The sequence below is a fragment of the Eschrichtius robustus genome, chromosome 12 (assembly GCF_028021215.1).
Source record: "Eschrichtius robustus isolate mEscRob2 chromosome 12, mEscRob2.pri, whole genome shotgun sequence".
NCBI classification, from domain to species: Eukaryota; Metazoa; Chordata; class Mammalia; order Artiodactyla; family Eschrichtiidae; genus Eschrichtius; species Eschrichtius robustus.
The window spans coordinates 13,573,042-13,586,546 of NC_090835.1; the positions used below are offsets into that span (position 1 = coordinate 13,573,042).

Here is a 13,505-nt window from a genome sequence, read left to right on the forward strand (position 1 = left end):
TCCTGCTAAGCTATAGGTGTATTGCCATGAAAAAGAAAGTATCAAAAGACGGAGTGATATCAACAAAGATATTGAAAGAGTCACCCAGATAAACTTCCATCCAATGACATCAAAGTAGGCAATACTCTAGACTATATTATCAGTTTTACTGCCCAATATCTCTGTGCAATTGAGCACTGGAATGAGCACAAATAACAACTTTCAAACTAAATAATGGCTCAGACAACTCTAAAAGGACCAGACAGACAGGTGAAACATCAATGTCTAGCTTTGGATACAACACCATGAAAAGAGGCACTAAAAGACTATCAGGAGAGAGTATTCAGAAGTGTCAGCAAACGCTAGTCATAGTAGCGTGCACTCTTACGATTTTATCACTGCCATCTAAAGTGAAGGGCCCACTTTTGAATTAGTGTAAAATACAGTGGCATTTTTAAATCAAAAAGTTTTAAAATGACACTCTACCTGCAAGGCACAACATGAATGACTGCAGCACCAGCAGTTCCCATGGCAACCTCATCTTCAGTTTCTGAGGTCAAAGGAGTTTCAAGTCCAATAACAGGTGAATAAAATAGCTGTTTCTTTTAAGTTGTATTCAACCTTTAATCTGTGGGAGAGAAGAGACATTACAATGAGATTTGAGAATACTTCTCCTTGTGCTCTCTGCAAATTTATCTTTACTTGAGTACAAATAAAAATGACTTCTGGAAAACTACTATTGAAGAAGAGAAAGAATGTTAAATTTTGAATATGAAGCAAATAAGGCTCCTTTCCTGCTTCCTAATAATACGTGGGCAGAGACTGAAGCTGGTAGGTCCCTGTGGCTACTGAGCACAGGTAAGAACAGCTTCTGATTAGATGTGAACCAACCCTTTCCAGTCCCTTAGTTTCCAGGCCCTGTTCTTATTTATTTTCCAATTAATAATACACCCAAAATAGTGAATACAGAAGAAATTCCACTGAACAAAATAGGGCTAGCATTGGTGGACTTTAATGAGAAGTTCTGAAGTCTTAGCATAGAGTTACATGTATGAAAAATCATAACTACCCCATCAATTCAAACATTTTTTTCCCCCAATGCTCCATGTTTCATCCCCAAAATGCAACAGAAATGTGCAGCTCCAGTGCCTACAGAGAAAAATCCTACTAACTATGAGGAGCTGTCTACTAGGTTCTTTTGGACAAATCCAGAGCATGAGTAAGAACAGTCATTCTTCCGTTAGCCAGGAATCTTAAAACAGGAGAACTCTGTGGTGAAGAGAGGCTGCTTGTTCTGTGTACAATGTACAAAGCAGGTAAGTGGATGGGTGAAGCAGGCGGCATTCACGGGCCCTTGGGAGGGCAAGGGCACACCCTGTCTGAAGGGGCAGGTACCCCCCCAGCTCATGCTGATGGCTAACGTGTGGGGCATAGACCTAGGGTTGCAGGAGCACTTACAACTTTTCAAGGAAAAGTTGAAAATATTATTGTATTTTGAAAATCTCTCAAGTTTTAAATGTTGGAAACCACTTCAAAAGATTCTTTTAAAACACTGAGGGAGCAAACACCACCAAATTGCCTTCAGGCGCCACAGTTTTGCAACATGACCTCGGTGAAACAGAACTCACGCTGTGCTTGGCTTGCTCTCATCCACTCATCCCTTCTCCCATCCATCCTGTGAGCCAGCCACGGATTTATGCATCTGTGGAGTGCCTTTTGCTTGCCAGACACTAGTGAGGCACCGGACTTGCCAAAATGGAGATTCCAGCTGTATGTAGCCGTAAGAACCTCCTACTCCAGTGGGGTCAGTTACCTGCAGTTTCATAAAACTGCAACACAACATGCCATTTTGAAGGAAGGAGGACAGTTTCTGGACTTCATAAAGGAGATGAGCTCCTACTGGTGTTTGAAAGATGAGAAGGATGCTTCTTCCTATTCATCATTTAACCAAATAAGGGAGAAATCCAGGAAAGCAGAAGACACACTCTGTTTACAGCTTGGGCGGTAACCAGTTGCCAGGTCCTGGTTATGTACCCCACCCCGCCTCTCTCCCAAGACTGTTTCAAAAGAAACGTCTTGGTTAAGTAAATGAAACCTCTTTGAAAACCACACAGCACCATACGAATGCTAGATATGATTATTATTGTAGCCCGGATATTTTTTAAGCTGATGATAACCTGGGTCTTCTCCTCTCACTGCCACTTACCAGGAAAACACTGAGCGAACACAGGTTTACATGAGAGCATGGATCAACATGGACTAACATGAGTTCCTTAATCAAGGGCTCTTAGCATTAATTGATGCCACGTGGTCACTCAGAAGCCTTTATGTTTACCATGAAGCTAAGAGAAAGTGAAGAACCATCATTAGAGAACTCGTCTTTCTTTTGCGCCCTTAAATAGCTCAGTTTCTGATAAAGCCAGACTAGATATGTTGTGAAGACAAAAGGGACTCTTAACTTCTGATGTGCTGATGTGGCTGAAAAGTGGGCTGTGTCTCTAACTGGATATGTTCAGATAACTCTTCTGACATGCATGGTGATTAGGCCATTTTAGATAAACAGGATGTGCTGATCAATGAAAACTATTAATGTCTTTAGCAAATGATCAGGGTATTAATAATTAATTTTGGGACGGAAATGTCATCTCAGACCAGGGGATTGATCTACATTGTTAAGCAGTTTCTTGAAGCAATTAAAATTAGCTTAGAAAATGTATCCAATTACACCATAAAGATTGAATTCAAGATAGGATGCTATTTACAGTGTGTGTTCTGTTAAGAGCTGTAGATTTTTAAGGACGAAGGATTTCAAGAACCCGACTGGCGTTTATTTACATCCAGGTAGGTAAGGCTCACCTTCACTAATCAGAAATAACGGGGTCGTTGATGGTAATTCGTCTGGTGGGCAGTCGTAACCAGAGCACAGGGTTTTCTGCAGGGAGCTGAAGATTCATGAATCTCATGTGGGACTGTGGTGCAGGATACAAAGTTTCATAATTTCAGTTTTTCTGCCAGAACCAGAAAGCAAGCTGTGGGATGAGGCGAGAGTTATGGCAGTAATAGATCTCCCCTGCAGCCTGGAGCTCTCTCTGGTTTACCCTAAGGTGGCTGTAGGAAAAGGTAGTGTACTCAGCACTAACTGTGGGACCCTGACCAAGAATTGGACTCGTAAATCCTGGGGAGGGGGCCACACAATGAAACAGGACTGGGTTGCTTTCTCTGGCTGAGCCAGAAGGACATGAATAATTGAGAATCCCACGGTTTATCTGTACACATTGCTCCACACAGCAAAACTCCTCCAGCCTCCAACACTTCAAACAATTCTTATATAGCAAGAGTCATGCTAAAGTACTCAGTCTAAAGTGTGTAAGACAAATCATGATGCAGTTCTTCCATAAACATCTTGGTTTCCAAGAATCTACATGCAGGCAGGGTCTCATCATACAATGACTGCTTTTAGCACTTTGCTAAATTAAAATTCTGCTGGTATCCAAATGCTCTAATTCAGCTCAACAAATAAGCAGGTGTGCTTACTGGGGGCAGGGACAGTGCTAGGGGGTGGAGGGGCAGAGGTGATGGAGGTGAGAGCCCTGTCCTCAAGGAGCTCACTGTCTACTTGGCGAGAAAGGCGATTAAACCAGGCATTATATTTCAGTGGGATTCACATAATGAGTCTATTAAGGACAAGGTGCTAAGGATGCTGAAGGAACATCACCTAACTGAGCCAGGGGGTGGGGTAGGGCAGGGGCTTCAAGAATGCTCTGCAAAGGGGCTAACAGTTTGAACTGTGTCTTAAAGGATAAATAAGAGGGAGGAAGGAAATTCTAAGCCAGGTGACAAGGGCAACTGACAGGCATGAGAATTTAGTGAATCTTAAAGTTACTGCAACACAAGAAAATGGAAGAAGCACAACGGGCGGACTCACAGGTGTGCTCTAATCTTGGCCCTACATTCTCCAGCTGTGTGGCTCATCTGTAAAATAACAATACCCATCATCCAGGCTTACTGTAAGGATTAGTGAGAGGGTATGGAAGGCACCAAGGTCAGGGCCTTGACACTTAGTAGCCACCCTTGCTAAACATAGTACAGCACTGCCTAAGCCAGGTACCTGATCCCCAAACAGCCTTGAATGTATATTAAAGAGTTTGGACCTGAATCTGAAGACTAAGAGAGGGTGGAAATGACTTTAAACATGGGGAAGTTCTGAATAAACTTGGTTTCCCTGTATGGGGATCTGCTTTACATGCAATCCTCAGAAGCAGAGAATAACTATTTTCCCCGTTGCTTGTCTCCTCTGCTCAACAGGTGAACTCTAATTACTAAGTATACTCTAAGTATACTTCCAATATTCAACACATTTTTCAAAACCTCATGGCAGTAAGACAGAGTGGGAAAACACTGGATTTGGAATTAAGCGAATTGAGTTCTTTCTTCCTGGTTTTGCCACCAGTTATCAATTTTGGGGAAGCCACAACCTTTGTAAACATATTTGCTTATCTATAGTTTGGGACTCATACCATGAGCCCTATCTTTCTCACACGTGTGTTGTAAGATTTAACTGACCTATGTTTTGAAAGTGAATATCAATTATTCTTATTGTGTAAATTCTAATTCAAATCCCCTCCGAGATTTTAAACTTTACAAAGGTAGTAATATTTGTTTTTTCATAGGTATTTAAGAGGCTCATGGAGAATTACATGGCACAGAGCAGGCAGTCAATAAATAGTATGTAAATGAAAGAATAAATTTAACATCTTTCATGGATCTACTATGTACTTTTACATTCCCTTCTTTTTTTAAAAAATTTATTTATTTATTTATTTATTTTTGGCTGTGTTGGGTGTTCGTTTCTGTGCCAGGGCTTTCTCTAGTTGCGGCAAGCGGGGGCCACTCTTCATCGCGGTGCACGGGCCTCTCGCTATCGCAGCCTCTCTTGTTGGGAGCACAGGCTCCAGATGCGCAGGCTCAGTAGTTGTGGCTCATGGGCCTAGTTGCTCCGCGGCATGTGGGATCTTCCCAGACCAGGGCTCGAACCCGTGTCCCCTGCATTGGCAGGCAGATTCTCAACCACTGCGCCACCAGGGAAGCCCTACATTCCCTTCTTATTTAACCTTCATCACAACCCTGGAGGTCAGGTATCACTAATCCTGTTTAAAATTATAATCTTGGAAATTAGACTATGAATGGAACTTGTTCAAGGTCAAACATCTAGAAATCGTCAGAGCCAGTATTCAAATCTAGGTCTTCATACTTCAAGTGCTGTGCTCTTTTCTACCACAGCAACAGAAATGTAAATAAAGCAATGTGTCTTTAAAGGGGTGCCATAAAGTTCTGGTGGTAACCCTTCTAACTCTGCTTTTCATGTTGCCCTTCTGCAGAATAGAAGCCAGATACCAGGGAGCAGAGGTACAGAATCTGCATAATATTCATAATGCAAAGTAGAGCATGGGTTTCAGAGCTGAGAACTTGTCAGAAGACTGCATTTCACTAGTGTGAATTCAGAACTCCCTGTGAGAGCACAGCTGGGAATGCTTCTTTCCCTCTAAACGTAAGAACAACAGGAACATTTGTTTTCTTCCTAATTATTATTTAGGATGCAGCCATTCTTAAGGCAAGAATTTTAAAAAGGATCATCCACAGCTCCCAGTGTATAGTTGAGCATTTTCTAACTCTACAATTAACTAATAAGCGGTGCAGTCAATCATAATGGCGAGGAAGCAGTGAGCAGAACTGAAAGCAGGAGACACATCCAGCTTCCTCAGAAAGCAACCTGTCAATCATTTCAAGGGAAAGTGGCATATAGTCAAATCTTAATATTCAGTCAGTCAACAAATATTTATTGAGTGCTCATTATTCAAATGGTAATATGCAGAATGCAAAGAGTCAAGGTCAAGGCCTCTGCCCACAAAAGGATGACAACTCAGCTGGGTAGAAAAGATTACTGACTATATAACTTAGTTTATATGCCAACTTAGGGGTACAAAATAATCTATACTTTCTATCCTTATGGTATCTGGTCTACAGGTTCTTCTTGGATAATGAAAATTCATATCAATCAAATTAGCTTAATAGATTTTCTCCTTGTACCAGCTTTTTACTCTTATCTTCTACAAGAAACATATTTCCATGTCTATTTCCTTGAGGTCTTCCCTACTTCAGTGGAGACTGAAATAAGTAGTCTGCCAGGAATGTGAAAAAATGTGTGTTGCTAGGTTTCTCTTTGGATTGCTTGTCCCAAGCATCTGAAAGTATTAAGAGGACGGTGTAAAGAAGATATAAAAGGGACCGGATAATACATTTGGAAAACTGCACTTATTAATCAACAGGTAGGCACGCATGAGATGGAATTCCTTATGTAGATGGTACCCAGCTACTCAGTGGCTGACTGGGACTCTATTTCCATCATAAGATCACATTTCAGAGGACTTTGAGGACAGAGGGTCAGCTAAATGGGAACAATTATCCCCATAAAACAATTATCCCCAAAAAAGCCTTTTAAAAGTCTTTCTAGGCAAAATGGTGTCTGCCACTTGTGGCAATTCTAACCAGAAATATGATGATTACATTAAGACACACTCTGGCATAAAAGCCAGCTAGCCAACATCTTATCAACTCAGTCACTGAAGGATATCTTTTAGACATTCTGAGAGCCAAAAGAATTCTACAAACTATTTATGAAAAATCCCATATTAAAGTTTCTTAGAATATATATGCACTACCACTTTCTCAACAGATTTTCTCCTTATAAAACCTTATTGTCCTTTGATGTTAGACCTTTACACTTTGCTACTCAGGAGACCATCTTAAAAACAAGAACTGAAGTCACTGCAATAATCAAAGTGTGTTATTTCAAAAGATCACTGGATTGAGATTCAGAACAACTGGGTTCCTAGCTCAGTGCTGTTATTTACTTGCTGGGCAAGTTTCTTTACCAATAAAAGCGGTCTGGATCAGACTGTTTCTAAAAATCGTTTAAGTCCTGTTGCATCATTACATCAGAAACACGGTGTGTATTCAAAAGATTTAATTCAATAAATGAACGGTGGTCACTCTGCCTTTGTCATCACCAATTACACATCTCACAATTTCTCAGATGACATCATCTTCTCAAGCATCAAAGTTGTCTGAGATACACTGCTTTTAAGTTCTATGTATGGTGCTGTTACTGCAATGTAATCCCAGGCCACAAATACATATTCACCATTCATAGTCTCCACCAGGTAATCACTTACTGAACTACTTTCTAAAGCTGTATTTAATTTTTACTTTTGTTAAAGTAATACATAAACATAGCTTAAATACCTACTCCTACTCCCCTCAGAGAACTGCTTCCCAAGGAAAATAGGTTGCCTTTCTGATATGTACTGCAATCTTCACAAAAAAAAATGCTTATACTACTATATCTTGATTTGGGGGTCTTATGTATTATTAGTTTCTTTTATGGATGACAATAATTCAGCTTTCTCATATAATCACTCCCAATGACAGACACACATACACAACAAACACACAAACGTCTGGTTCCACTGTTGTCCAAATTTAGTTACATCATTTAATTTGGTTAATAATTTTTCAACTGAGTCCCAGAGTAAACTGCTTATGCTTCCTTTCTGTAATAGTTGGGTTTTTTAAGACTTAATAATTTCCTCTTTATTTGCTTAGGTTTCTAAGTATATATTACAGATTCATTCTAAACATTCTATCATATCTAATGCTTTCATTATGTTCAAACACACCTTGTAGCCCATCAGCTTTAATAAATACTTATTTAGGACATGTAGATACTGAACACTTTTACATTTCAGTTGAAAAACAAACAGATATGGTTCGTGTTCTAGCATCTTTTAGATGAAAACAGAAAAGCCTTGCATTCAAAGATATAATTAAATACATTATGCAATTATTCATATATGAAACTTACATATTTGTGAGTTTCCAATACAACATATGTAATTAAAAAGCAACATAAAAGGATATGTGATTAAACTATTAAACAATGTTGGAGGCAATGTAATGGTAGAATGTAATATGAAATAACAGAGATGATGATAAATAATAGATATCCCTTACGAAGCACTTATTATATAGTAGTCCCTTATTAAGTATTAACACATATAATCTTTAAAACAACCCTTTAAGTAGACAACAATATCATTTGAAAGGTTAAGTACGTTATCTTTAGTTAGAGCTGAGAAGTAATGGAGATAGGACATAAACTCTGAATATTTTCCCCAGAAGTTTACTGAAGTATATTTTACATACACTGATAGGCATTCTTTATAGTGTAAAGTTTAATGAGATTTCAAAACTTTATGTAGTCATATCACTACTATACCACCAAGATGTAGAATATTTCCATCACCCTAGAAAGCAACCCTAAAAGTTTAACTTCAGAGTATAGATGTTTATCCATTCTCCTGAAATTCTCCCAAATAGTTATAACACAGGCTTATTAACTGTAGTACGTATAAGATACATGTTTTTTTCTTCCTCTTATTTAGACTGCTTCTCTGATACTTCATCTTCCCTTTAGAATATCATTCCCATATTAGTACACTCTCAGTACAACAGAAATGAGAACAAAAGTAGATCATAGCAGAAGACAGGAAAAGACACGGTACCTCCATGGCCCCTTCCCAGGGAAAGCAATGCTAATTGAGCATGACACCTTCTCCCACTTAGCCCAAGGGCAGTCTCAGAATCTTTTCCAGGTAGCATTTCAAGCAGGCACAACAAAATCAATACGGTTTGTAAGTAACATAAAAACTTCTTTGCCTTCCCTATGGTGGTTGAAAACATCCGCTTTAGAATCACACAAGCCAGCTTTAAATCCCAGCTCTACCATTTAGTTGTTGACCTTGGGCAAGTCATTTAACCTAGGTTAGCCTTACTTTTCTCTTCAGCAAAGTGACGGTGATGATTCAGGGCTGTTGAAAGGAATATAAGAGAAAATCTCTTTAGTTGGATTCTGCGAAAAAAGTTGAGCATGGCTTTGAGAAGGTAAACTTGTCGGGAAAAAAAGATGGAGAATCAGTGGAAGCACCTGGCTTCAGGAGACGCATGGATGCAGGAAGCTCGCTGTGACAAAGGGGAAAAACCCATGACCCACTGCATTCCCACCTGAGCATCAGAGCAGAGTGCGTGGAGGAACCTGGGGATATTGCAGGGGGCGGAAATGACATTTCCCAGAGACGCCAGTCTTAGTCTTGCTTTCTGGGTAATGGGAAGTAAACTTTGCAAACTTTCTTAAGGCTGCTACCAACAGAGCAGGAAAGAAGCGTTCTTAGCAATCATCTCACGTTTGTTTTCCTTCTGCCCACTGGTGTGCTGCAGGGTGCCAATTCTGCTAAACTCCCAAATAAATCACCGGTAATGAAGCATGTTGCACATACAGACAGCAACAGGCATTTTTTAATCACCTAAACCAAAGAAGAGCTAAAGGTAAGCACAAAACACTCTAATACCTAATATATTAGCTGTCAGATTTAAAGTGGAAAGAACCGTGTGACTTTCAGAGCTTTTACTTGGATGCACTTAGTGGGGAAGTAAAGCTACCAGTATATTCATCACTATGCACAGCTTGCTGATTGCTTGGACAGCCAAATCAGACAGGTGGTAGCCTAAAACAGAGTCTGTATCTACTTAATCAGAAGTAGAAATAAGACTGCAAACATAAATGCACAAATTATGACAAGCTATAAAAATAAACAGGCTAAAATCATTTATCCTCTGTACTTCACTCACAAATTATTAACTAAATTTCTACTAATTGACATGCCACATGATACAGAAATGAATAAGACACACATAGTCTGCCCTCATGGAGCTTATTTTATTCTACTGGCGGTGTAAATAACACAGTGCTCTAGGGGGGCTCGTAACAGTGGACAACCAGGAAAGCGTGTCAGTAAGAATCAAGAGTGTATATGACCTTTGGAAACAGACCTGTGTTCAAATCTTGGTTTTCTATATCCAATGCCTGAAATGTTTTGGAAAAGTTATTTGGATGCTCCAATTTTTTGTCTATAAGATGGAGACTGCCATCTACTTCAGAAGTGCATAGGGAAGTATGTGAGCTAATGCATGGAAAATGGTTAGCACTCTAAGACAGTCTTAACATCGACTTTGTCTTACCTAGGGGAAGCTTAGAAGTCTAAGTGGAGTGTGGGACATGAAACTACCCTACTCTTTAGTGAAGTGGTAAAACAGGATTTATATTCATAGCCTGCCATCTCATGAAATGGTAAGTTGTACATTCTAGATCCTGTGCTATTATTTATAGAAATAAATATACTGGAACATTCATCTAAATAAAATTTGATGAATAAACACAGTATGTTAGGCACTTGATGTCATAGTAGACAAAGTCCTGTCATCATGGAGTTTTGCATTCTGGTGCACTTTCCAGTTTATTTGCCCATGGAACTCATTTTCTTGAAGAATAAGCTAAATTCCTATAGGCACACCTCAGCATCATTCTTATTTGGTCTAGGACTGCAGGCAGATGATAGGACGTTTCCAGATCATTTGACAAACTCTTTTGAATTTTTGTTTGGTATCGAAGTTTTCCAGAAATCCACTGCATATTATACAAAACTATTTAAGCAAGTGCTCGCCTCCATTTTCTTGTTTTATTTTATTTTTTTTGCACCCTGATCTGTATCTCAGGCATGAAAGATGATAGAGAGAGAAAACGACAAGCTTTTTTCTTGAGTACATACTACGTCTGTTACTATCCAAAGATTTCACATGAACTATGTAATCCTCACAGTAACTTGAGGAGGTAGGTATATCATTATTCCCATTTGTCAAAGAAGAAAGTGAGGCTTGGAGAGGCAAGTGAGTCAGTTACTTCTTTGGTATTCCTTCCACTGCTTTCTCCTAGACCTGTAAGTTGCTAACTTCTTCTCAGCCTATTGTATCAGGGCCGATAGCGGTGATATTCCGAAAGAAAAATAGAGGAGACAGCTGGTAAACCTCTGTGCGAAGGGTGCCTTTCTCTGCACTGGTGGGGATATTTCATCATCAGATACAAACTAATGAGACTGAATTATTGCAAATGGATCCAGAATCATTAGCATGCCAAGGGACACTTTCCCCTCTTATAAGAACAGCAGAAATTGCAAATGTGACAGTTTAAAAAAAGGTTTTTATAGCCCTATCAGTGCATGGTTATTCATCGGTTAGTTTAACAGCCAAAATAGGTAGAAAGTGATCAATGTGCTCTTTGTTGACTTAGGCCAAATTGAGCAAACATTAGTTGGTTCTCAGGGAACGAGATTTCAGGCCCAGCCTGTCACATATAGGGCAGATGTCCCTGTAGTTCTGGGTGTGAGATGAGCACATGCCGCCAATCTACTTTAACCATTCTACTTATGTTCTTATTTAAAATGTGACAGAGTGATCATTTCCACTTATAAAGTGGCTTTTATCTGAGAATCTCCAAAGGACAGTGTATTAAGTCTACACTGTTTGGGATGAGCGTTAGGTTCCAGTATTATAATTTTTAGGCAGGGAAACTGAGGTATAAAAGAGTATAGTGAGTATACAATACTTAGTAAATTAAGAATAAATACATGCGTCTTTGTCTAAAGCTAAGACTCGGGGGGAAGAGAATAATTTGACATGAGGAAACTTAGCCAACTCCCTCTTAACCAAGTGATCAAGGCTGACATCACCAGTGCCAATTCATATTGGCCTCAAGCCCCCTCTGCCATGGAACACTGAGGGGGACACAGTATTCGTGTGTGGTCTCCTTGCAAACAACGCCTAGGCTCAGTGTGATCATGAGAAAACATCAGACAGTTGAGTAAGGCGCTACAACATAACTGACCAGCGGTCTTCAAAAGTGTCAAGATCACCAAAGGAAAGACTAAGGAATTGTCACGAATTAAAGGACAGTACAAAGAAATGAATATTGCAAACAAGGTGGGATTCTGGATTAGATCTTGGAAGAGAAAGAGGACATTAGTAGAAAAACTGGTGAACTTTAAATAAGGCTTGCTGTTTCATTAACTGAATGACACCAACGTCACTTTCCTGCTTTTGATCACTATATTTTGGCCATGTAAGATGTTAACACTAGGAAAACCAGCATGAAAAGGAACTCTGTAGCCCTTTTTGTAATTTTCTTATAATTATTTCAAAATAAAGCTAATACTGCATCAATTATTTCCTAGCCTGAGAGTAAAATTTTGAAAAAAAAAATCCATTTTTGGTTTTTATAACACTGGATCTATCCTCCTTGAAAGATATGTGCACACATAATGCCAGTTTAGACGTTATATTTAGGTACGCCACATCATTTCTAGAGAAAGTTCAACGATCATGAAAGTGTGCTCACAGGAGACACATTGGTCAGAGGAAATATTATGTAGGAAAAAAAAAAAAATGTCTGGATGCCCAGGCTGCAATCCATATTGACAATACTGACTTTCTTCCAATTTAATTGAAATCAGACTGCTGAATAGACACGTTAAGGTATGAAAAAAAAACTTTACTCTGCTTTTCTTAACGAAGAAAAAATAAAGCCAAAATTCTTTACTTCTTGTATGTTAAAAACACAACACCCAGGTTTTCCCTAAACTTTTAATTTAGCATCACTGTGAGCTCTTTGCAATGACATGTCAGATCTATGTAAAGAGAGAAAAGTATGAAGATGGGAAACTTGTAATACTATATCATATTTTTTCAGAACATCACACTTCCTCCCTAAATTAGCAGTCTAGGTCTGCTGTTGGTAAAATAAAATGTAGCAATTCTATTTACCTATGGAAACTAAGACATAGTTGAATTATCTCTGCAAACATTTTGAGAATATAATTCTAATTAGTGATAACTTCAACTTTGAGGCTATTTCAGAGATGTGGCAAACAACAAAAGAATGATCTAAATAGTTGTAGTTACTGAGGAAAATTCAATTCCATGACCTATGTTAAAGTGTATTCCTACACACAGTTCAAGTTTTTATATTATTGCCTCCCAGCCCTTCACTTACTACACCTCAGCCGCAAGTTTCAGGAAAGTATTTTCAAGTGTAGGAAGAAACTTGATGAAATATATCCTCCTGGTGCCTAAGTTTATGTAACTGTAAATACATGTAAGTTCTCATCTGACCCTCGCTAGCATCACATTTCAGGCTCAGACTGTACCTCAAGTTACCCTAGAGAAGCTCTGCTAGAGGAAAACCAAAAACTACTTGGGAACCAGTAATCTTGAAGGATAAGAAAGAATAACCTGCATAAATACAATGAAATAGCCTTCCAAGTGTCTAGCTGAGTGCAGGAAGGCAGATTTTTCCTAATCAAAAATGAATATTTTTGTATGTACTTTAACTATGTTCCTAGCCCACAGTAAGACCTCAAGTGGGGCGGTAGCAATGGCAGTGGAAAGGCATCAGGTTGTAATGACAGACTTGTGTTACTTCAAAGCTCTGGCACCAATTCCTCCCAAGAGATGCTACTTTCTCCTGAGTTCACACAATTGAGGAATGAGTCTGGGAGCCACGGTGAGCATGCTCAGAGAAA

The 13,505-nt window shown here is 39.1% G+C and overlaps 1 protein-coding gene across 11 annotated transcripts in view; it reads right to left on the reverse strand.

Annotated features, from left to right (window-relative positions):
* The window catches only part of CNTN4 (contactin 4), a 956,080-nt gene that overhangs the window by 490,359 nt on the left and 452,216 nt on the right, over positions 1-13,505 (reverse strand). For all 11 annotated transcript variants that reach the window (XM_068558505.1, XM_068558506.1, XM_068558508.1 and 8 more), the window contains one exon: positions 466-607. In XM_068558505.1, coding sequence (XP_068414606.1) covers positions 466-520 — 55 coding nt within the window. In that variant the 5' untranslated portion in view covers positions 521-607. The remainder of the gene's footprint in view (positions 1-465; positions 608-13,505) is intronic.